Below are 21,623 nucleotides of genomic sequence, written 5' to 3' on the forward strand. Positions count from 1 at the left end.
GTATTAGCCATGCTTCTATTCGCTAGAAGCAGCAGGGTTCTTGCATTCAAAAATATATTCTAGCTACGTTTGGAGCACTTTGAGGCCGAGTATGCGATTTATAACCGACGACTTCATGGTCTGGCCACATTCCACAAGCCATTAAGAAGCCAACGCTAACAAGACGAAACTAAATGGTTTGCTCTAGTAAAGCCGGTTGGCAGAGGCGGCGGGCTGGGGCGGTGGTGATCATCATCAATATCTAACCAGAACCGAAAGTTCATTTTCAGTTTCAGACGCCACGCCGAAATGTGTTTACTCTTCCTCGCCGAGTTTAATGTCACAGAGGAACTTATCTGTCATAGTATTATTTCACAAAAACCAACATGAATATAGTCAAACCGATCCACAACCTGTTCCCAAGTGCAAGTGAAAGAAAGAAGCCTAGAGACCTAATTTATGGCTTACTCTTTGGCCACTCTTTGGCCAGGTTTGCTTTTGGTAAATTAATCTGCCTACATAGTAATGCGTACATGCAAATAAATAATGACAAATTATGATGCCGCACGCAGACATTAGTTGTGGCAAAAGCTCCTTGGACAGTTAGTAGGTAGTTCTAGCTGCAACCATTGACATTTATATAGATGAAACAGTTTGAGAGAATCTATCGATCTAGTAAATGAAAGGGGGAAAGGAGATGAGGAGAGACGGTTTATAAGAAACTCACAAAGTTTCAAAGATGCTGCGTAGGCTAAAAAGGCCAAAAGCCGATTCAAAACTTTGTCAAATTTTAAGCGATTTTCAAAAGTGAAATAAGCAAAGAGGTTCTTAGTCTCGGAATTTACATTTGGCTTTTTAGATTGCTACAGGCCTCACGATGTCTTAATCTGGCAAAACGGCGAACGTTTTGAATATGAAAACTTCTTTTTGGTATAAAAATTTGATATTATAAAGGACTTAAAGCTTCAAGACATCTCTGTTCATTATTATTTTAAGAAATTTTGAGTATCGATTCGAAAAATCTAGTTAAAGAAGTCGCTTACACACACTCAGACATACATATACATATATCGGATTTGCTTTGTGTATATAAAACGCTCGCCTTCAGTCCATTGTTTGCCCCTTGCTCCGTCTCCCCCTTCTACGCCCATGAAGAATATAGAACCCATTGATTACCTTCTCTAATATTTCTGTTTTTTCTATTAAAATCTCGCTTGTTTTATTATTTTTCGGTGGTTCTGAAACTGGATATATAAATCGATAAAAATAGGCAATAACCGAAATGGTGCGGGGGATGTGCATTTAAAACAATCATTCTACTCAACAAAGAAAATAGAAAAAAACCAGCCAGCCCTCTGTCTATGTCTGCACATGTAAACGAATTGTGCATTGTGCACATTGCTCGACGACACAAAAAAGAAAAAGAAAAAAACAGATCCACTCTAAAGTGGAGCGTTCGTTTTCTCCAATGCAAGTGTATAAAAGCCACCGCTATACTGCGTCCTCTATTGACATAGCCAACCGAAAAAAAAAAAAGAAAAGAAAAATGTGAACGAAAATCAACTGCAATTCGTTCGCTCCCAATCCGTTCGACCCATTCCGAATGAATGTGGCCAAGTTGTATTTTTTGTGGTTGCTGCTCTCAAAATCCAAATTTCAAGACGAGCGTGATAAGCTACTCATAGTCCATTTACCACTCCACCACCAGCCTCCGCTCCACATTCCCCTTACCTTAACTCCTCCCCTCCTTTTCTCTTGTACTCCAGCATCCATCTAGTTAGTTAATTCTACAAAAAAAAAAAAAAAAAAGAAAAAAACTAGAGGCACGTTCCCAACAACAACAACATCAACTCTTTTCCTCTTTCAAACCGGATTTCTTTTTGGTCGATTTGGTTGTACTTCTTCTCTCAGCCTTTGTGCCTCTCTACCTCTCTCTCTACCTTGCCTTCATTTAAGTTCGTGTAAATTAATATAAAACTTAGAAGCCACTCGAGTGACGTCTAAGCCAAGTTAAAGTTAATAAAGTCCATATAGTTTTGTTGGCCAATTTAATGGTTTAATTTTTGGCTAAATTTTGATTTTACAAATAATTGTTATCAATTAATCAATCATCGAGCTTTGGATTAGTGCTTGAATTGGAAATGGAATTTGAATTTCGAACGATATCCACCTTATACAATCGAAATGCCACATTCTTGCGTCTCACATTTAAGGTGACAATCATGCAATAGAGAAGAACGAGCAATTGCTTTGCTCGTAGGATATACGAGGCCCCCATGTTGTCGGGAAATATTGGTTCGCCCCATTCACTGCAATCGTAGATAAAGTAACCACCATCATGGACAGATGTATAACCGAAAGCTAGACGTCTTTCCTGGCATTCCAAGATGCCAAACTGATAGCGGGTAAAAAAGTAATTGAGGCCCTCCGATAGATTCATTATCTCACTGGCCGGTGAGCTATATAATTGACCGAAGGCTGTCAGCTCGGTTTGCACTTGAAAATGTATGTCCTGAAAGGTGCATTGCATGCACATGTCATCCAATTGGAGATTATGATCCCAGCGTTCGCTGTGCTGGACACTTTCGCGGTAATATTTGTCCCCATTGACGACAATGGCATCGAGGAGTTTGGAATTCCAATCGTCCAAGCGGCGAAATGTGCAGGCTGCACAGCATGCAATCACGTAGCAGCCCAACATTTGCCGGCCCCGGACCATGCGATCGAACCAACTGGCCCTCGGATGAAGGCTACCCCAAAGTGACCATAAACGATCCGTGATCTCGATGTCATAGTGGCGCCACTTACTCTGATTACCTTGTCGTTGACAACCATCAATATTACACGGTAACCTGCGACTCCAGATTGGTAGACAATTTTGAGGCATTAGCCACGTAAGAGACTCGCTCCAAGCTGTCAAAGGACTCGATTGCCTCAGTTGCCTTATTATACCGACGATAGTCGCATGCACTTCTTCTCCTCCTCTGCTCTGATCCTCTTCCCATCGACCCCGTTCCCGACCCCAATAACACATTCTCCTCTCGCATGGGTTGAAACTTGTGAATGATTCGATGTTGTTGACCGATGATTGGAAAATAGTCGGCAACGACAATTTCACGCACAAAATTATCTACCCCCCGACGATGCATATTGAAGGTCGAAATGATGAAGACCGGGGAAAACTATTTTAAAATTTTAGAACGACAAACAAACGAAGAATTTTCATAGTTTATTTTTTTTGTGTTGATGAAACAGACAAAATTTTTGAACTAAAACCAGAAGATAACAAAAACTCCAAAACAAACTCGATCCGAGTATATTTCGAAATTCGAATCAAAGCTAATCGGTAACGAAAAACGCTTAATGAGCTCAATTTGAGCCAATAAAGCCAAAACTCCGCTTTCCGCGATGTTCATTATTTAGCTATCACTTTTTGAATACAGCTAAATATGGTGAGAAAAAGCTTAAACAGCAACTCTAACTACAAGCAGAATATTTATGTATATGTATGTATATGTATGAAAACTAAACTCGATTCCAGCGTCAAAGGACACCAGTAAAGTCAATTTAAATGAATGATTATAACCGAATAAAAGATAGTGAACAAAAAATAAACATACCTTAGCTTTTCCTTTTCAAAATAGAAGATTTCTTAGCCATTTTCCTTTCACTGAAGGCCGCACGAACATTAACTTGCACTTGCATTTTTTAGCAGCTAACACTTTCGCACAAAAAAACAAGAATTAATAATAACAAAAGATGGCACGAGCTTAGTTATGATCACTTGTGTATTGTATGTACATGTGTGTCTGTGTGCGCATATGTAAGTGTAATATGTACGTACATACTTATGTACAAATAAACATACATACATATGTATGTAATTATTTCGTTCTCTTTTTCTCTCACAGGGGCTTATTGTTGAAGCACAAACCGAATTCAATATTTATGGTATCAAATAAACGTTCTTCATCTATTTATAGTAGGCGAATTGAAAATTTATAAAAGAATAGGCCAACAAAAGCAGACACCGTTGAAAGAACACTGATGGAGGGCTGCCAGATCAATTAAATCAAGCTTCGATAGCGGAATCCTGTTGCGCATTTGCCAACACTGCATGAAAATAATAAACAAAGAAGCTAAATGTCAACCCCATATTGAAATTTTAATTCCAAAAATCTAACAGTTTCACAACATTCAAAAGGTCAATTAACATTAGTCAAGAATGTTAAGTATGTACTAATAAGTAACGGTTTTATCTTGTCTTTTATATATGTATGTATGTAAATCATGACAAATGATTTGCATTTATCAATAAGAAGCCTTTTGACTAATTAGCAAAGTGATCCGCATTAATCTTTAATCAAATCAATTGAGGCAAGGCATCCAACTATGATCAAAGGCTCAAATGAAAATGAGTAAGCTTACAGAAAACGTTGGTAAATGACAACCCAGAGGCTAATTACCAGAGCGTCGAGTTTACTTGATGAACAACATTTCAGGATATAACTGGACAATCATGTTGATGACGCTGATAAATTGGCCAATGGTAACTGCTTTATTTATTCAGACATGGTCTTGACTGTGATTATTTTAAGCGTGTCTCCATGAATTGCAGAATTTGCACCTTTTGCACAGTAATTAAGTGGTCAAGCTCATTAGCCTGGTATTTGGTGCCTATTGACCCTTTAAGGCATTTCTTCAGCCTCGTCGATGAAATGTTGTCAAAGATTTGGAACTTTTAAGCGACTTCAATGTATCACAATCATTAAGATTTATCACCAAATATTTAGATGATGTTTAATGGCAAATGCATAACAATTAGGCAGACTGCACTTAAAATATTTACAGTAGCCATAAAAAGGCACTTCATTAACTGCAAAGACTTGCATTCGAGGTAGACGGCTAGAAATGATGAGCAGATCAATGAATGAGTTAGACAGCCGAAGAGTATAACGATTGAAACGCCTGTCAATCTACCGATGAGCCACACACACACACATACATCTTTCTATGGATATATGGCTAATAGGCATATCTAACATTCCTTTGCTAGTTAATACGCTCCATGACTTGCAAATTAAAATCAATTAAAGTGTGTACAAATTACCATTTAAGAGGCAATAAAAAATAAAAAAAAGCTATTTCAGATGACATGGGGAATGCACACACACAGAAAGCGAAAGAAAAGAAGAGAGACAGAAGCCAGATAGCTGGCGATGCTCAAGTTTTTATCTCCGCCCCGTCAGCTAAATCTAGTCGTTGGCTAAAAGTGTAAAAAAAAAGTGGGCGGTGAAATTGGTAAGAAAAAAATTAATGTTCAAACACTTTAAGGCCTATTATGTTTATGATTCTAATAAAATCTATTAGCGAAATGTTCGTATCAATTAAATTTAGTATCAATTAAAATAACACATTGAATCTTAAGCTCCTTGCGGTATGCAATAAATACAGATAATTGTACATTTTGTATTAATTTCTTATTAATTTTATGGCAATTCGCTGATAGTAATAGTAGAAACTCGAAAAGGAGTCTCATATCCAATGGCGAATCCTTGCTCGAGAAACGAGACTCTACTGTAGTTAGTAAGTTATTTATGTATAGCATACTTTTGGGAACAATAAGTTTATAATTTTCAACTTAGAATGAGATTTTTCTTTCGTGTGGGGCTTCAATAGATTAGCATTTGACCCTCCCTCGTAGTAATATTATTATTGATACACATAAATTATCCATTTTTCGTGATATAGTGTCATCAAATTAGCATATGGTCAGATGGGTTAATTTGTATTGTTAACATTTGAACGTGACCAAATTACAATTTACAGCCATTTCTTGTCGTATGTTGTTTTCAAATCTATTGATTGCCGACCAACAGCAACAAAAAAATTGGAAAAATGTTAGAACATTGACTGCATATTGATGTCCGCATATACATACATATATAAAATTGGTGCATAGAAATGCAGTTCACAATTTAATTTTACACTGCTTTACCTTACTCCCACTTTTGGGGTCAATGTCGATTTTTGTTTTGAGTATCTAATGTATACCCTCTAGACATTAAGGTACATGGCAGACATGGCAGACTCTATCTGTCTGTCTAATTTGAACACCAGTTTCTGGGATTATCTTGTTAGGAGCTTTAAGCAAGAGAGTTGCCATTGAAGCACGACCTTTAGTTTGGGTCATCTTCCGTTGCAGAGGGTGGATTTGCTATGTCAGCCACCCCTCGCCACAGTATGCAAGGTATCTCTGAGTCGCATTGGCCATTCCAATTGATGTTCGGCTGCGTTTTGGCTTTGGAAGGGAGGTCGTGTGCCTCTGGCTATGCCTTTGGCATCTTAAATAGTTTGTTGCTGGCTAATCGTATATTTTTATATAAATTTACTTCTCACAGTCAACGATCGAAATAGTCAGCAATATGGAGCTTAACATTGTGGTGGTTGCGCTTTTGATATCTGTGCTCGCCCTGGCTCACTCGACTGTGGGCCAACAACAGCAACAGCAGCGACAGCGACCATTTTATCCAGCCGCAGGAGCTGGCAAGCCACTCCGGCAACTGCCTTTGGTCGCACAGCCGTCTAGAAGTTATGGACCTCCAGCTGCTGTGCCTGCTCCGGCGCCTGCTCCTGTTCCTGCCCAGCCAAAGCCAGCAAGACTTGTGGCAAATAGCGAGGCTCAAGAAGATATTGATGATGCCGTCGAACAAGTGCCCGTTAACAACAAGGCAACCCAACCAGCCCCATCTGCTCCACCTTCGGCCATTGTTCAGCCGACTATTGCCTATTATCCCGCCCAACTTGGAGGCTTTATACAGCCAACGGCGTTCGCCAGAATACAAGCAGCACCTGTTCCATTACAGACGAGTCCCTATATTGCCAGATATCCCTATTATGCTGCCTATTTTGGTTAGATGCCTCAAATCGATCCTAATATATTTTTAAGGGTTTTATCGGGACTCACTAACTCTCTCTCTCTATTAAAGCCTTGTTTGTTCAAGGTAATTGTTAATGATTTTCTTTCCATTTCTAACTTAGACATTACTTTCTCTTGTTGTTAATAAATATATATCTACATACATATATATATATATATATATATATTTGTATGTATAATCAGAAAATATGCTCTACTTAAATATTAACCAATTAACCAAATTTTATTGACCACAGATAAAAAGAGAAAGAGAGAGGAGAGAGATATGAAAAAGTAGATTTGCCAAGGAAGAGACATTTCTAGAAACCACAAATCTTTCTCCTTACACGCCCTTGTCCCTCACCCCCCTTTCCAATGAATGGAGTGTGTGTACACTCGTCTAGCATGTCTAGCAGATCAAGTTTGTTTTGAATTATTTTTTTTTGGCACGCCTTCTTTGCCTTCTTCTATGCCAAAAACTAAAAAATACTCGATCTGCGTAAGTACACAGCATGCCAGACAGGTCTACAATCCATGGCAAAGTTGTTGCCTGAAGAGTTACAGTGGCAAATAATATGTCCTACATACAGTAAGCCCTCGCAGAACTCAACTCCTGGCACAGCCAATGTGAAGGATAGGTTACATGAAGGAAAATCAAAGAAGAAATGATCCTTAACTGATTGGCCTATAATACTAATGAAAGTATCGACTTACCAGTCAGTTATCCTCTACCGAAAATGCATCTTCTGAGCCAACGAAATTAAAGTCGTTTACCATCTTTGTAGTTCTTAGTTGGATTTTAATTTGTCACAAACTTCAGGATAGCTTAATTGCAACATTTGGCAAAGGGGAAAGGGGAAAGGTATTTTCGTTTCGATCTTTGGGAAGGGGGAAGGGGAAAGGCGTATGATTAAAGCCCCCATCAGCAACGAGCATCAAGCATCCGCATCAGCATCAGTATCAGACATCAACATGGCAATCATCATCTACTGAACATTGCTTCTAGCTTCCGACATGCAACCAGACAGATGCCTCAAAGCTAACGAGCATTTGTCGAAACATTGTAGCATGCGAATAATTCAAGTTGTTTGGGTGTCGGGATAGGATGGGAGGGGATTGGTGTAGAGGATGGAGAGGTAAGACATCACCATGTCTTGATGCTTGACCAAAATGTCCAAGTAACCAGTAACAATGATTGAGCAAAGATAATCTATTATGACCGTAACAAGACATAAATCCCAACTTGCTAATCCATCTTTTTACGACTTGAAAATCACAATAAGGAGTTTAGTTAAATGCAGATGGAAAGACAGAGAGAGAGAGACAGACCGAAGTCGGAAAGCGAATCCAATCAACAACACCTTGCTTGGGGGCTCCAACAGGCTAACGAACAAGTTGAAAGAATCATTTTAACTTGGTAGCACAATCAGGCCAAAAACAACAACTCAAAGAAACAATTTAAATCGCCTTGCACATTGGAACCCATAATGCATAACAAATTGGTGTTGTTTTAAATTAATCATCAATTTGTTTTAAGTATATATAATTTAATTATTTCAATTAATTGTCTTTGCCGAGTTAAGTAAGTCATTATTATTATTTTGATTAGTTTGTTAACCAATGTGTAAGGCGATCTGTCATCCCATGATCTGCTTTGGCCATGTTGTCAGCTTTGGATCGACTAAATAGTTGCCAATCCGTAATCCGTGGCCAAAAACCAAAAAAAAAAAAAAGATTTAACTTACCATTTATGGCATGGATTTAGGAAATTGCCTGTTAGCTTGAATCTCGGGATCAGAATTGATTTGAGTCCATATTCTACGAATGGGTGGTGGTCGGGGGAGGGGATACCCCTCATTATCCATGCACAAACTTAGCTACTTGTATGAGCAGAGCCATTGCCAACTATGGACTATGGGGCAAGGTGGCTTTTGGCTTTCTTGCTGTTGCATTATTATTGCTTCATCTGGTGAACTGTAAGAGCATTTGGACTTGCTCAAAACATTTTAGAAATCGCATTTAGAGGTGAAGGTGCCAGCAGTTCTCTGGTTGCAAGCCCGCAGCTTAGCAAACCGGTTCGAATAAATTAAAGGAAAATACATATATATGTATATAGTAAATATATATGTATAATGTAGGTTATGGAACCATGGAAACCAAAGTCAACATAAAACTTAAATTTATTTTTTTTTTCGTTTGCCTCCTTCAGGTATCCAGTTACAAAGCAGTCCGAGAATGTGACTGCGATTCCAATTGTGACCGAGTGTGCGTGGTTGTGTGTGTGCCGAACCAGCAGGCAAATAAGAATACCAACAGATTGAAGCATTTTGAAGCAGGCAAATATATACTCTGATGTATTTATAAAACGAATTTGGTCTAAAGCCAAAAGTTTAAATACAAATAGGTATCATAAATTTCATTGCAACTATGGACTATGGATTTAAAATATCCTTTAAAGAATTTTTAATATAGTCACTAAAAGCAGTTAAAAACTTGTATAACATTCACTAAGGTAAGTGTATATAAACATTTTCCTGGCATATTGGCCCTAAAGTTCATAGGTGAGATATATGATATAGTCGCCCGATTAGGCAGGTTGCAACAGAAGCACAGCGTGTAGGCAGCAAATGTGTAACCATTTGGCATTAATCGGTGACAAACTGTTACTTAAAAATTGAAATAATAGAAAAATAAAATGTGCTGGCTGGCAAAATGGTTAAATAAATTTTGTTTGTGTGTCACAAGGAAAAATTAGTATTTCAAACAGGCGCCACCAATTCCATTTACATTCAAATGGGCAGCACTTTCTGTTTAACGCTTGACAACACTAATCAAGCAGTTAGTCAGTTTTCACTGACTACCTGTTGGACCTGTTTGTGTGTGTTCTTGCTTCTGTGTTTTTTTTCGTTTGTTGTTCTACACGCCCAAGCTCAGCTACACGTCACCAAGCCAAGTGTACAGTTCATTTTTTGCGGGCGTGAGTATTTCTTATCATAAAAATATACATATGTATATTGTTAATTGATACCAAAATTACATTTACAGAAAATGCGTCAACTGAAGGGTAAAGTCAAAGAGACTCGCAAGCAGAAAAAAGAACGCAAATTGGATAATTTGTCGATACAGAGTAAAATCAACACAGTTGTGATTCCAGCATTGGGAATTTTATTTCTCTGTTTGGTGTTGTTTGTCTACCTGAAAACTCGGCCGGCAATTATAGCTTAAAAGGCTCGTTTGTTGCCAGTGTTGGACAATGCGGCAGTAAACAGCTGACCACGGACCTACCAAGAGCGCGGCAAATTTGAATATATATTTTTTTTTTTTTTTTGATTAAATGCAAATTAAGTAATGCGACGACACAGCGACAAAACAACAACAACAAAACGTGTTTTATTTTTGGACTTTCACATTTTGCTTTCAGCTCTTTAAATTAAATCAGTTTTTCTTTCGGCCTGTTACGTAGTAGATAGAAACTATCTACTTATATTTTAGAAATAATATATAAATTTTAACAACATCCCCGTGCGTGTGTGTGAATAATTAGTAAAATCAGCGTTAAACAAGACAACTGTTCATTTGCGATTAGATAATTTATTTTTGGTCAAAAGAGAATTTTGTGTGCCTATCAGCTGTTTTTATATTGACCTTCCAGGCGCTCTCTCTCTTTCTCTCTTTCTCTCTCTGTCGCTGACGTAGCCTCTTCTTCTTTCTTAATAAGAAAAAAATAATATACCACACTGGCGGGCAGCGACAGAGCAGTTGGAAGTGGAATTGGTGGTTTTAGCTATACAACAATGTTAAAATTTTTGGTAAGTATTTTCTAAACGACATTTCTGATAAACAAAAGAAAAATTGACATAAAAATACAAGCACACAAAAACCATACATACAAACACGCATACATATACACAATGTCACAATCGAAAGCTGGGGAAAGCAGCTGCTTTGTGTCTATTTAGAGGTATGAATTCATATTCATATGTTCTTGTGTTTGTCCATTGTTCTTGTGACACAAACTGCTTCTGAGAAAAAGAACAAGTTTACTTAAGCCGTCGAAAATGTAAATGGTTATATACATAGTATGTGTTGCCAACAGATTTCCAGATTAAAGTGCATGTCCTATGCAAACAACTTGCTTAGTTTTTAGGGATAAAACTCGTTATATAAGCTGTGGCCAGTGAAAACAAATCGGTTAACTAGTTAACCCACTCACAAAAATAAAGGTTTCAACTAATATACAGAAGCTATGATAAGTGAGCTATATAGTATAGACCTTATCTTGCATCAAAGAAACAAGAACCTATAACAAAACTGTTTATTTCAGCTTACTTTCTCTCATATTAGTCATGCAATTGCATAGAAATGATGATAAATTTCATCAAACTCGTAAAACTTTTTAGAAATGTATGCTAGTAAACAATTAATAATTGGTAAAATGACCTTTGTACCTTAGCTAAAATGGCTCAAATTGGTAGATACATAGTTTGAATTTCTAGCAATTGCTCATCCAGTTGATATCCTACAAATACATCCTAATCAGTACATCTTCATCTGATATGTATACAAACATATAGATATAAATATTGTAGAAATGCTTTGCTCATATTGTCATACAGATAAATACTTTTAAGATTTACTAAATTTAAAATGAAAGTTGTTGGATTGGGTATACAACTGATGAGGCATCATCGGGGATTGGGAACTTGTGCAGGAGGAGGCGGAGCCGGGGGGCAGTTGCTGTCAGCCACATATACAAGAGATCCCACTATGCCCAAAAAAGCCATTCTGGACAACAAAGCGGACACTATGCTTCTCTTTGGTCAGCAGTTTAATCCAAAATTCAAATTATAGGCAGCAACTATTTTTGGTTTGCACATTCTAATTGATCTTACCTTGTTTCCTTTCTTTTGCAGTTGACTTTCGGTGCCGGCATTTATACGGGCATCTACATATCGCAAAACTATGAGGTAAGTTCAATTATGAAACATTGAAAATGGCTAAAATAATAATGGAATCACAATACTCACAGGTGCCGCGTGTTGATGATCCGCAAAAGTTGGTCGAGCGTCTAAATCAGAAGCTGCGCGAGTTGGTTGATGATAACAAGAAAAAAGTAATTGCTGCCTCCAAAAGCATACATGATAATAGCCATTTGTACATAATATCGTACATAATTACCCACTAACAAACTGATACAGTTTTAGCGAAACGCATCCTAAAGTTCTCCACAAAGTCCGATTTGAAATTGAAAACAATAAACTGTTCACAAGCTTGATCGTTGATTCATCAAAGAACTATCCTAACTATAAAAATACATAGATGTGTATAGAATGGGTCTCTAGGTTCACATCAGCGTTCAATACAACTGCATACATGTATTTCTCAGATCAGATTACACAAAAAATTTCAATTGTTTTTCTAAAAAATAAATTTAGATGTGTTTCGAGACTCATTACAAGTTAGCATAAACAGTTTTTCTTCTAATGTAATCATTCTTACTACTTACCTATGTATCTCTCGATCTGTGGATTTTCAGATCGCCGGCTGAGCAATTGGTGAGCGACATCAAAAAGGAGGCCAAGAAGATTTTGGATGATTGACAACAGCCACACACTTAATTAGTTAATTATACAAAACACACAAAACTCAAACTATACAAAATGTTTTCTTTCGCTCGTACTCATGCAATAAAGCAAAGTTTAATTTATCTTTAAAATAATTTCTATATAAATGAAATCCCCCCACCATAATACTCCAGCCGCGTCTGGGGTTGAACAAATGCCAGCCAATCGGAGGCATGAGTGGGTAACAGACCCATACTATGACATTTGTATAAGGCCAGAGCAACATTTGCCAAATTTCCAAGAATATAGATAATACGCTGGCCCGTACCTTGGGCGCCTTCTGCCATTTTCGAGGTGACTTGGGTAGTGAACACCGCCTTGATTGGACGTATAAGCATCATGCCCACCATCATAATGGGGAATATGGATATGGAATTTCCGGACATGTACATAATAAATAGATTCATTGGTATCTGTAAGCAGTTGCAATGTGAGAAATAAGCAATGTTTATCCACCAGGAAATATGTATGTATGTAAAATCGAACTCACATTCTTCAATGGTCCCAAGGCCAGATCCCAGGATTTCTTGATTACTAAACGTTGATCACGCACCACCTCATTTTGATTGACCAGGGCAGTGGGATTGTACCCTGGGGGGCGACACTGACGATAGTTCCGCATTTTTACTGCAAATATATTTATATACGGATAATAACATAAAAATGATGCAAACTAACTTGAAGCCATTACTCGGACTTACCTTCCATTGAAGTCAAGTGACCATTTAGATTTTTTGGCATTCTGTTTTGATGACATTTTAAGTTTTAATTAAATTAACTAATTTTTTTTTTCTTCATACAATCAACTAGAGTTAGTGTTAGACAATTTTTTATAGCGGCAATTGGGTCGCCAGTGTTGAGAAATCGACAAATTGCACACACCGCTTGTCAACACACTGTGGCGACCTCTAACACAATGTGGCGCCACCGCTGTAACGGAAATTAATTATAAAAAAAGGAAAAAAAAACCTTGTTCTACTATTCTATACAGTCATCCGATATCTATGCATTAATGCTGTTCTAAATAAGGGACTAAGTGTCCTTCTTCTATAGAATTGTGTACTCATGGATAAAAATCGTTTAATAGATAGCAGATCTTAACAACAGACGATATATGCCGATCCAAATATTTTATAATCAAAATTAACCCCATTTGAAAGTTAAAATATCAATTCGGAAATTATTCCAAAACTATTCAATAAGATTTAACAACTCAAAAAGGAATAAAATAATCGATAAATTACTTCAAAACCTACTTTAGTGGAATGCAAGTTTAATTAGATAGATATAAAGGATTTTTAGAAAGTTTGGCCTAAAAAATTCTAAAGCACTCAGATTATTGGAGGAATAAGAATAAATATAGATTATTTTCATAAATACACAATTCTTTAGCTATACCAATATTCCGATTCAACATCATTGATACATTTAAATGTAAATGTTAAAAGCAGAAATATGATATATCGATTGAGAAAATAGAAATCCCTCAATTGGGAGATACAAAATGGAAATAAATTGCTGCTCTTGGAGTTTTAGATGGTAAATTTTACCTTTCTATCTCTAACGATGATAGGTGTTTTTTCATCTTGATGTTACTGATATTTTTTCTTTTGCTTACGTTTTCTCGGTTTTTTTTTTATATTTTATTAAATTTTTATTTAGAATTACGTTTTGTTTTTTTTTTTTTTTTTTTTTTTTTTTTTTAAATAGTACGTTCCGTTTTAATATAGGTTTTTAATATATATACGTGTGTGTTTATCGAGACACAAAATGAAAATATTGTTTGAAAAATTAAAATGGTTTAGAAGTTGTATTTTTGTTTTGTTGTTGTTGTTGATTTAAAGAGCAATTACAATTACATTTCTGTTTTGTTTTCGCATTATTATTACTTTTATATTTATATAAAATTAAAAAGAAATATATATTCTGATGAGGGCTAGGGCAAAAACTTAACTTAAGACAATTTTATACCATATATACTTTGTTTTTGCGTTTCTGCTGGTTTTTCTTTTCTTATTTTCTTCTCTTCTCTTTTTGTTGTTGTTGGTGTAGGGTGTATGTTGTTGTATTTTGCTTCTTTTTTTTCTTGTTGTTGTTATTGATGGATGTTGTTTATTATTTTATTTTTGAATTTAGCCTTTTTGTTTGTTTGCCTGTTGCTGCATTTTTTGAATTTTCGAATATAGCCGTGTATATAAATTAAAATTAAAACATAGCTTTCGTTTTTGTTTTTATATATATATATATATGCGCTGCTTGTTGAAATGTAATTCAAAAATTTCGGACTTTTTCTTCTAATTATTTTCTTTTATCATTTTTGTTTCTTTTTTTGTTTTTTATCTTTTTGGAAATGCACAGAAGCCCTTAAAAATTAAGCGAAGATCTCTGCTCTTTTTGTTGTTGTTGCCGGTTTTCTCTTCTCATCACACTCTCTTTTCTCTTCCTTTTATTCACTCTCTCTCTCTCTCACCCACTCACGATTCTTTATTTCTCGCTATCCCGCTGTCTGTCTTTCTATCCCTTTCTAGTTACTGCTCCTAGGGTTCCCATTGTTGTTGTTTCTTTCTGTTGGTAGACACGCCCGGTGTATGCGCTGCTTGCTTTTTTGACTTTGATTAAAATCAAAGTTTTGGTGATTTGAATTATGCGGTTTTTGTGTTGTTGTTGTTTTTTCTTTTTGTTTTGGGCAGGGGGTGATAGTGTGTTATATGTGTGTGTTGTTGTTGATTTTTTTTTTTTTTTTTGTTGGTTGGTTGCTTAGTTGCTCGGATTTAGCGATTAGCATTCTTTAGCTGATTGGACAACCAGTCCAGACCCTCATAAAGACCATCGCCGCTTGTTGCACACGTCGCCTGAATGTACCAATTGCGGTTTCTTAGTGAGTGCAAGCCCAACTTGTCGGTAATTTCAGCCGCATTCATCGCATTTGGCAGATCCTGGAAAAGAGCAAGAAAGAAGACATGAATGAAAATTGGCAAAAACTAAGAAAAGTAAGATATGTTCATCTAACGCTCCCACACGGAATGCGAATGCAATCTCTTTCATATTGACGACGAACTTATCAACCGGTTAATAACACGTGCTTTTATCTGCAATCGCAATCGCATGATTCATCTACTTGAAGCGAACAAACCTACATACAATATGTATAGATTATTGTTGCAAATACTTCCTTTTAATATATTTTTTTTTTGTTTGGAATAGTTCATTGCTTTCAATTTAATCTGGTATGCATATAAAATTACCTTGACTAATTAACAAGTTAAGTTACCTACTTCTCTTTATTTTTAGTATAGATAAATCTCGTAAAAATCGTTTTTAGTTTCACTTTCTTGTCTAACTATCATTTTCGTTTGGATTACCATCTTAAAACTTTTTCAATCGCTATTCACGTAACTCTGATTCATCATAACAATCCTCCCCATCAGAGTGATTCATTTACTCAGACCATGAGTAAAAAGTTCAATACACTGTCCATTCGCTTAAGAAAGTGAATCAATCAGGGTACTACTAAGTTTTTTTTGTTTAACGTTGCGATAAAATTAAAAATATTTAAAGAACACGTACACTCTTTTATGACGCTTTCCATAAAAAAATCTCTGATTTTGAAATAGCTATATTATATTTAAAGACTATTCAGAAACTAGTTTGACTAAATGACCTCATCCCCCCCATGATCAACAATAGTCAAAGTTACTTCCGTCTCAAATAAAATCTAAAATATGAATGCTTTAAATAAGTAATTTAAATTTGATTGCAAGCCCTAATAATGATATGCATATGTGGAAAGAAAATGCTTTTTCCACTTTCGCTTCAAATTTATGACGATTTCGTAAACAAAGTAATTTTATATTAACTATTAATCATACCTGTTTGTTGGCAAAGATTAGTAAGACAGCATCTCTAAGCTCATCCTCAGCCAGCATGCGCATTAATTCCTCTCTCGCCTCGCCGATACGTTCTCTATCATTGCTATCGACAACGAAGATAAGACCCTGTAAGAATAGTAAAAGGAAAGAACACACACTATTTGAGAACAAAAGTTTGAATGGATAGAAAGATTTTGAAGCAGAAGTTGCAAGTAGATCAGTCCCGTCTTGAAACAAATGAACTTTGAATAATCACAGAGATCATAACAAGTTGTTAACATCATGTTTGGGTTTAACGTTGTGTTCAATATGACTGTTGTCGTTACGTACTTGCGTGTTTTGGAAATAGTGCCTCCACAAAGGACGAATTTTGTCTTGACCGCCCACATCCCACACTGTAAAGCTAATATTCTTGTATTCTACAGTCTCCACATTGAAACCTGTGAAAAGGAGTTAAAGAAAGAGATTGAAATAGATAAATAAAATGGACAGAAGATCGTCACATTAGTCTCACTTACCAATGGTAGGTATCGTTGTAACAATTTCGCCTAATTTGAGTTTGTACAGAATTGTGGTTTTACCAGCGGCATCCAAACCGACCATCAATATTCTCATTTCCTTTTTACCAAAGAGGCCTTTAAACAAATTTGCAAATACATTTCCCATGGCTAAGCGGCGTTTAGGAGGCGGAACGAACGAAGTGAATTGTTGTGCACAACTAAAGTTGAAGACGTTTTTTCTGCTGTTTCTTTCTCTCTCTGTTGGGTGCTTGTTTATTTAAATTATTTTATTTTTTGTGATTTCTGTTGCAGCTGTGTGTGTGCGGCTCGCAACTAGGAGGAGAATCTACAAGAGAATAATAATAATAAAAGTGATGATAAATACAGAATGAAATTTAATGCAATTAGTCGACTTGTCTTATTGACATATGGCGCACAATACGAAACAGCTGTTTTTTGTGCTCCAGGAATCACAGGAATTCGAGACAAATAAACAAAAACAACAACTGTATGACAATTGTGGCAAATGCTAACTGACTTGACTGAACTGATGAGCTCTCGTGTTGACTACTGAGATTTCAAGCTCTGACGTGTTAATCCGACTCTCTCTATCTTCCCCTGTTCACCTGAGCTGAATAAACTGAGTTGCAAAATTATGAAATTATTACCAATAGACAAGCGAATTGAATTGAAAATACCCTTTCTTTGTTTTTCTTTTTACATAATTAAAAAATTTTAACAAACGCGTTCGCCGCCTTCAGTTTTGGACTTCATTTGGCAAGCTTTGTTAATGGACGACGACAACGAAGCGCGGCGCTGGGTGGGCTTGCTGGCTACTAACTGATAAGATATTGATTTTTTTTCGCTGACGACGACGACAACGACGACAATGATGGAGACGACGACTCCGCCCGCCTCTCATTTAAGAACACCACACATAAACCATAAAAGCGCGTAAATTATTAAATAAAACAAGGCAAATTTTACATGAACTTTAAGTGAATTGTTGTTGTTGTATGATGAGTCAGCAGAAGGCAGGCACATTGGGATCTCTGAGGAGGACAATGATGACCAGAGCGCGCTACTTTTTGTGTTGAAAATTCAATTAAAAAATTGTTAAATTGAAGAACTACTACTATGTGGAAGTAGCCGCGACCGCCTCCGTTGCTTTTCTTTCTCTCTCTCTGGAGCCCCTCCCACCAATACCCTACCTTCTGCACACCTCCTCCTTCTCCTTAGCCAACACAGAACTCATCTGTCATGGCGTTGCCAACGAATCAAAATGCGCAGCACAGAGGAAAAAATGGACATCTACATTAAAGAAGCACTCATTTTTTATTTTCATATTATATTAGGGTTTCCTTGAGCAAATGTTCAATGCAAGAAAATTCAATGAAACTTATGGAAAAAGACAAAAACTACACGTAGCAACTTTTTTTCCCCTCCCTCTGCCTAGACTTCGCATTCACTCACTCACTCACTTACACACACACAGACATGCTTTGAATGTGTGTGTGCGTTTTGTTAAAATGATGAATAATCGAAAAGTAAAAAAAAAATGGAAACAATATTTTAATATGCCTCTGGTACTGGTATTACTCTTTCTACTTTCTAGACGACAAAATGTCTAGTTTTTATATCATTTATAAAAAAAAAGCCTTAAAAAATTTCTTCGTAGAACTAGTGTGCGTGTACTTGTATATAGATGTGTGTGTGTGTGTGTGTGTGCAAGAGAGTACCAAGAAATGATGACGGCGACGTATGGCGTTTTTCTTCTTTCTTTTCGACTTGCTACGAATGCCGTCCCCGAATGCGGCTTTCTCTTGTTTTGTCTAGTATGAATGGGATTTTATAATTGTTTAACACTTTGATGCTCAAAATTCTTATGTATGCCACTTTACACTTTTAACTTTACCGTTTAGGATGCGATTTCTGTGTTGGATTCTTAGTTAATTTTCCTTTTAACTTTCTTTCCGCTGATCAACAAAACACACCACACACGAAATCAGTGACAGTGTGACCGTAAATTCTTTTGAACTTTGGCCATACTTATTTCGATAATTTATGGATACATTATGTGTTACAATCGACAGATAAGCGGCTGTGCTTAATTTTCAGCTGAAAGTTCCAATCCGCCAATAAATTTAAGATCTTAACAATACTCATATCATATAATAAAATGATTTTACGCCATTTATTGATGAACTTGTAAAGTAAAAAGATTTCCAACTAAAGCCCACGCACACACACACAAACATATACTGCAATCGCTTTCATCCCTAATTCTCCAAGACCAAAGTCACGCAACCGTCGTGTTGTATTTCCCTACACACACACATACACACATAAAAAACATAGTTTCTTCTTTGCTTTTACCATTGTTAAAATGTTTTTCTAAATACGACAAAATAGCAATAAACCACTTAGTACTACGAGTGTAGACGAATATACGAACCAACTAATTCCGAATGCACACAACTTTAAATAGAAATTTTAAAAAAAATATATCTGCCTGGAAACGTCGGAAATTCACAGAGCGAATTAAAACTGGCCGTGCTTGACGTTGAAAAAACTGCAAACTCACCAAATTACCGACACAGACAAAAACTCACCGCTGCCACGTCGAGAGAGAGAGAGAACGAGGCCGGTATGTTGAGTTGTAGGTTTTTTTTTTCAGAGATGGTCACTTTTGACGACTAGACATCATTTATCGATTATCGATAGACACCAAAGACCCTATTTATCGGCGACATTTTTAAAATAGCTTTCATTGTGCAAGTACACAAATACTTCAAATAAACTAATCTATTTAAATACTAAAAAATTCAAAAAATTGGTTGAATCTAAAACTTACCTTTTTAACAATTGTTTGCAGCAGTAACAGCGAATAAATAATTAGTAAAGAGATTTATTTATTAAACTGGTGGAAGAAATGTTTTATCCGAAAACTCCTTTTCTGCGAAAACCACAGTTGGAAAAGGAACTTCTCAAAATAAATGTAAGTATAGAAAACCGTTATTCAGTGTTTAGTTGCAGGACAACTCTCGCAATAAATTAAAAATTCAATTTAAACAGATTATATTTTATAGGTTTCCGCTCTGCCGGAACTTTTGGAGTGGCTATGTCAGGCGCCTAGTTTGACAACGTATCGGGTTAACACTTTGACCATTGATCCAAAGGATTACTTACATAAGATTGAGCAGACCCTTGTAGATCGCTATGGCCAGCGAGCGCCTACTGTTTTTCGCATACCGGATATACCCGAAATGGTCTGCATAAATCCCCTTAAAAATCAAAGTTCTGAAAACACGGCTGATATATGCCAACCCTCTACGACTCGCCGTGAGATTATTGTGGATACTAGTTGTGGGGCTGCTTTGTTACGCGGTTCCCATATTTATGCTCCTGGAGTTTTGGCCATGGAAACTGGAACTCAACTTTATGAATGTGTGGATGTCTATGCTGACGTTGAAGGCAATTGCAAGCGAGGTACAGCAACACGTTACGAGAGCCCTGAAAAGATTTTCATAGGCATCGGTAAAGTCCAAATGCAGCGCTACCAGTTGTACAATAATCAAAAGGACTCTCCTAGCGGCGTAGCTATTGAAATGCAAGCAACTGTGAGTGGAGTTCCCACTTTGGGCGATCTGAGCGATGCCTATGGTTTACTACAAAATCTTCCATCTATGGTATGCGTGCGTGTTCTGAATCCTCAGCCCGGTGACCGTGTTCTGGACATGTGTGCGGCACCGGGAAACAAAACCTCACATATAGCCGAACTAATGCAGGATCAAGGACTCCTGGTGGCTCTGGACAACTCCAAGAGTCGTGTCAAAGCTATGCAGTCTCGTATAGGTCATTATAAATGTATACAAAGCCACGTTTTCGACTCAACCAAAGCTTTGGCGGAGCATAATGATCAGCATAATGATCCACCCTTTTCTTCTGCCAGCTTTGACCGCATTCTTTTGGACGCTCCCTGCAGTGGGATAGGTAATCGTCCGCAGCTATCATGTGGCAATCAACTCAAAACAGCGAAAGATCTTAAATCCTATCCGAATATACAGCGTCGTCTCTTTGGACAAGCTGTGCATCTGTTAAGACCTGGCGGTACTTTAGTTTACAGCACTTGCACTGTTACCGAAGCCGAATGTGAGGAAATTGTTGAATGGGCCTTGAAAAAGTTTCCGCAAATTCATTTGCTCGATGCCATACCCAGATTGGGACATTCGGGTTTGTCACTTCCGAACTTTGATCCAGAGCAAGCCAAGTTATTGCAACGTTTTGGTCCTGGCCAGAATTTGGATACTGTTGGTTTCTTCATAGCGAAATTTGGAAAAACAGAATAGAAATAACAAATATTATTATTTCTCTTAGAAAATAAATAAAAGTTGTTTTTTCAAGTATAAAAAGCGAGACTTCTATTTTTTTTTTTGTTTGTCTATTTTCACGTTTTAAATTACTCTAATGGAAAATTTACTGCATTGACAAGGGTCAAATGTTTTAAATTTGACGATGTGTAATTTTTTTAAGTTGCTAAACTCACAATAGATGGTAAAAAAAAAAAAAAAAAAACAAAAAACAAAATGTTAGTTTGCTGCAAATAATCCATATGCACATATTTCAGAAAAAAAATATAAAAAAAGATTGTCATACTATTAGCTTAAACATTTTTCATATAAACATTAAAAAACTATAAACTTTACTTTAAAGACTCTGTCTGTCTTAAACA

The 21,623-nt window shown here is 36.6% G+C and overlaps 7 protein-coding genes across 11 annotated transcripts; 4 read left to right on the forward strand and 3 right to left on the reverse strand.

The window, feature by feature from the left end:
* Positions 1 to 2,013: 2,013 nt before the first annotated feature.
* Positions 2,014 to 3,236, reverse strand: LOC137574639 (uncharacterized). The gene has a single exon (XM_068287017.1). It carries the CDS (start codon positions 3,011 to 3,013, stop codon positions 2,084 to 2,086), a length of 930 nt encoding a protein of 309 aa, XP_068143118.1. The 5' UTR covers positions 3,014 to 3,236; the 3' UTR covers positions 2,014 to 2,083.
* A 3,168-nt stretch (positions 3,237 to 6,404) lies between these two features.
* Positions 6,405 to 6,896, forward strand: LOC137574730 (uncharacterized). The gene has a single exon (XM_068287135.1). The coding sequence runs from the start codon at positions 6,405 to 6,407 to the stop codon at positions 6,894 to 6,896; it is 492 nt and encodes a 163-aa protein (XP_068143236.1).
* Positions 6,897 to 9,727: 2,831 nt separating this feature from the next.
* On the forward strand, positions 9,728 to 10,282 carry LOC137574601 (single-pass membrane and coiled-coil domain-containing protein 4 homolog). The gene is made up of 2 exons (XM_068286971.1): positions 9,728 to 9,875; positions 9,944 to 10,282. The coding sequence occupies exon 2, from the start codon at positions 9,947 to 9,949 to the stop codon at positions 10,121 to 10,123; it is 177 nt and encodes a 58-aa protein (XP_068143072.1). The 5' UTR covers positions 9,728 to 9,875; positions 9,944 to 9,946; the 3' UTR covers positions 10,124 to 10,282.
* Positions 10,283 to 10,418: 136 nt separating this feature from the next.
* LOC137574600 (uncharacterized) lies at positions 10,419 to 12,617 on the forward strand. Of its 2 annotated transcripts, XM_068286969.1 has the most exons (4): positions 10,419 to 10,707; positions 11,812 to 11,865; positions 11,928 to 12,010; positions 12,435 to 12,617. In XM_068286969.1, the coding sequence occupies exons 1-4, from the start codon at positions 10,693 to 10,695 to the stop codon at positions 12,496 to 12,498; spliced, it is 216 nt and encodes a 71-aa protein (XP_068143070.1). In that variant the 5' UTR covers positions 10,419 to 10,692; the 3' UTR covers positions 12,499 to 12,617. The 2 variants fall into 2 exon arrangements, with proteins under 2 accessions (XP_068143070.1, XP_068143069.1); XM_068286968.1 differs by lacking the exon at positions 12,435 to 12,617 and having other exon boundaries at positions 11,928 to 12,367.
* Positions 12,562 to 13,401, reverse strand: EMC4 (ER membrane protein complex subunit 4). The gene is given in 4 exon segments (XM_068286967.1): positions 12,562 to 12,935; positions 13,013 to 13,120; positions 13,122 to 13,149; positions 13,224 to 13,401. Coding segments are annotated over 4 exon segments (507 nt in total). The 5' UTR covers positions 13,280 to 13,401; the 3' UTR covers positions 12,562 to 12,620.
* A 912-nt stretch (positions 13,402 to 14,313) lies between these two features.
* Arf1 (ADP-ribosylation factor 1) lies at positions 14,314 to 19,489 on the reverse strand. 3 transcript variants are annotated; one of them, XM_068286964.1, is made up of 5 exons: positions 19,347 to 19,489; positions 16,910 to 17,237; positions 16,722 to 16,831; positions 16,392 to 16,517; positions 14,314 to 15,458 (listed from the first exon to the last, which is right to left on the reverse strand). In XM_068286964.1, the coding sequence occupies exons 2-5, from the start codon at positions 17,055 to 17,057 to the stop codon at positions 15,294 to 15,296; spliced, it is 549 nt and encodes a 182-aa protein (XP_068143065.1). In that variant the 5' UTR covers positions 17,058 to 17,237; positions 19,347 to 19,489; the 3' UTR covers positions 14,314 to 15,293. The 3 variants fall into 3 exon arrangements, with proteins under 3 accessions (XP_068143065.1, XP_068143066.1, XP_068143067.1); XM_068286965.1 differs by lacking the exon at positions 19,347 to 19,489 and adding an exon at positions 18,807 to 18,946; XM_068286966.1 differs by lacking the exon at positions 19,347 to 19,489 and adding an exon at positions 18,631 to 18,652.
* On the forward strand, positions 18,995 to 21,303 carry LOC137574597 (tRNA (cytosine(72)-C(5))-methyltransferase NSUN6). 2 transcript variants are annotated; one of them, XM_068286962.1, is made up of 3 exons: positions 18,995 to 19,538; positions 19,767 to 19,889; positions 19,981 to 21,303. In XM_068286962.1, the coding sequence occupies exons 2-3, from the start codon at positions 19,824 to 19,826 to the stop codon at positions 21,238 to 21,240; spliced, it is 1,326 nt and encodes a 441-aa protein (XP_068143063.1). In that variant the 5' UTR covers positions 18,995 to 19,538; positions 19,767 to 19,823; the 3' UTR covers positions 21,241 to 21,303. The 2 variants fall into 2 exon arrangements, with proteins under 2 accessions (XP_068143063.1, XP_068143064.1); XM_068286963.1 differs by lacking the exon at positions 18,995 to 19,538 and having other exon boundaries at positions 19,857 to 19,889; positions 19,967 to 21,303.
* The last annotated feature ends 320 nt before the right edge of the window (positions 21,304 to 21,623 follow it).

The sequence above is a fragment of the Drosophila tropicalis genome, unplaced genomic scaffold (assembly GCF_018151085.1).
Source record: "Drosophila tropicalis isolate 14030-0801.00 unplaced genomic scaffold, ASM1815108v1 contig_463, whole genome shotgun sequence".
NCBI lineage: Eukaryota > Metazoa > Arthropoda > Insecta > Diptera > Drosophilidae > Drosophila > Drosophila tropicalis.

Excerpts from the sequence above, each read along its gene's own strand:
- LOC137574597 (XM_068286962.1), top strand. The coding sequence starts at position 19,824 with ATGTTTTATCCGAAAACTCCTTTTCTGCGAAAACCACAGTTGGAAAAG. Across the intron at positions 19,890-19,980 it reads AGGAACTTCTCAAAATAAAT|GTTTCCGCTCTGCCGGAACT; the intron begins GTAAGTATAGAA and ends TATATTTTATAG.
- Arf1 (XM_068286964.1), bottom strand. The coding sequence starts at position 17,057 with ATGGGAAATGTATTTGCAAATTTGTTTAAAGGCCTCTTTGGTAAAAAG. Across the intron at positions 16,832-16,909 it reads TACAACGATACCTACCATTG|GTTTCAATGTGGAGACTGTA; the intron begins GTAAGTGAGACT and ends TCCTTTTCACAG. Across the intron at positions 16,518-16,721 it reads ACTATTTCCAAAACACGCAA|GGTCTTATCTTCGTTGTCGA; the intron begins GTACGTAACGAC and ends CTATTCTTACAG.
- LOC137574600 (XM_068286968.1), top strand. Across the intron at positions 11,866-11,927 it reads ACATATCGCAAAACTATGAG|GTGCCGCGTGTTGATGATCC; the intron begins GTAAGTTCAATT and ends CAATACTCACAG.
- LOC137574639 (XM_068287017.1), bottom strand. The coding sequence starts at position 3,013 with ATGTGTTATTGGGGTCGGGAACGGGGTCGATGGGAAGAGGATCAGAGC.
- LOC137574730 (XM_068287135.1), top strand. The coding sequence starts at position 6,405 with ATGGAGCTTAACATTGTGGTGGTTGCGCTTTTGATATCTGTGCTCGCC.
- LOC137574601 (XM_068286971.1), top strand. The coding sequence starts at position 9,947 with ATGCGTCAACTGAAGGGTAAAGTCAAAGAGACTCGCAAGCAGAAAAAA.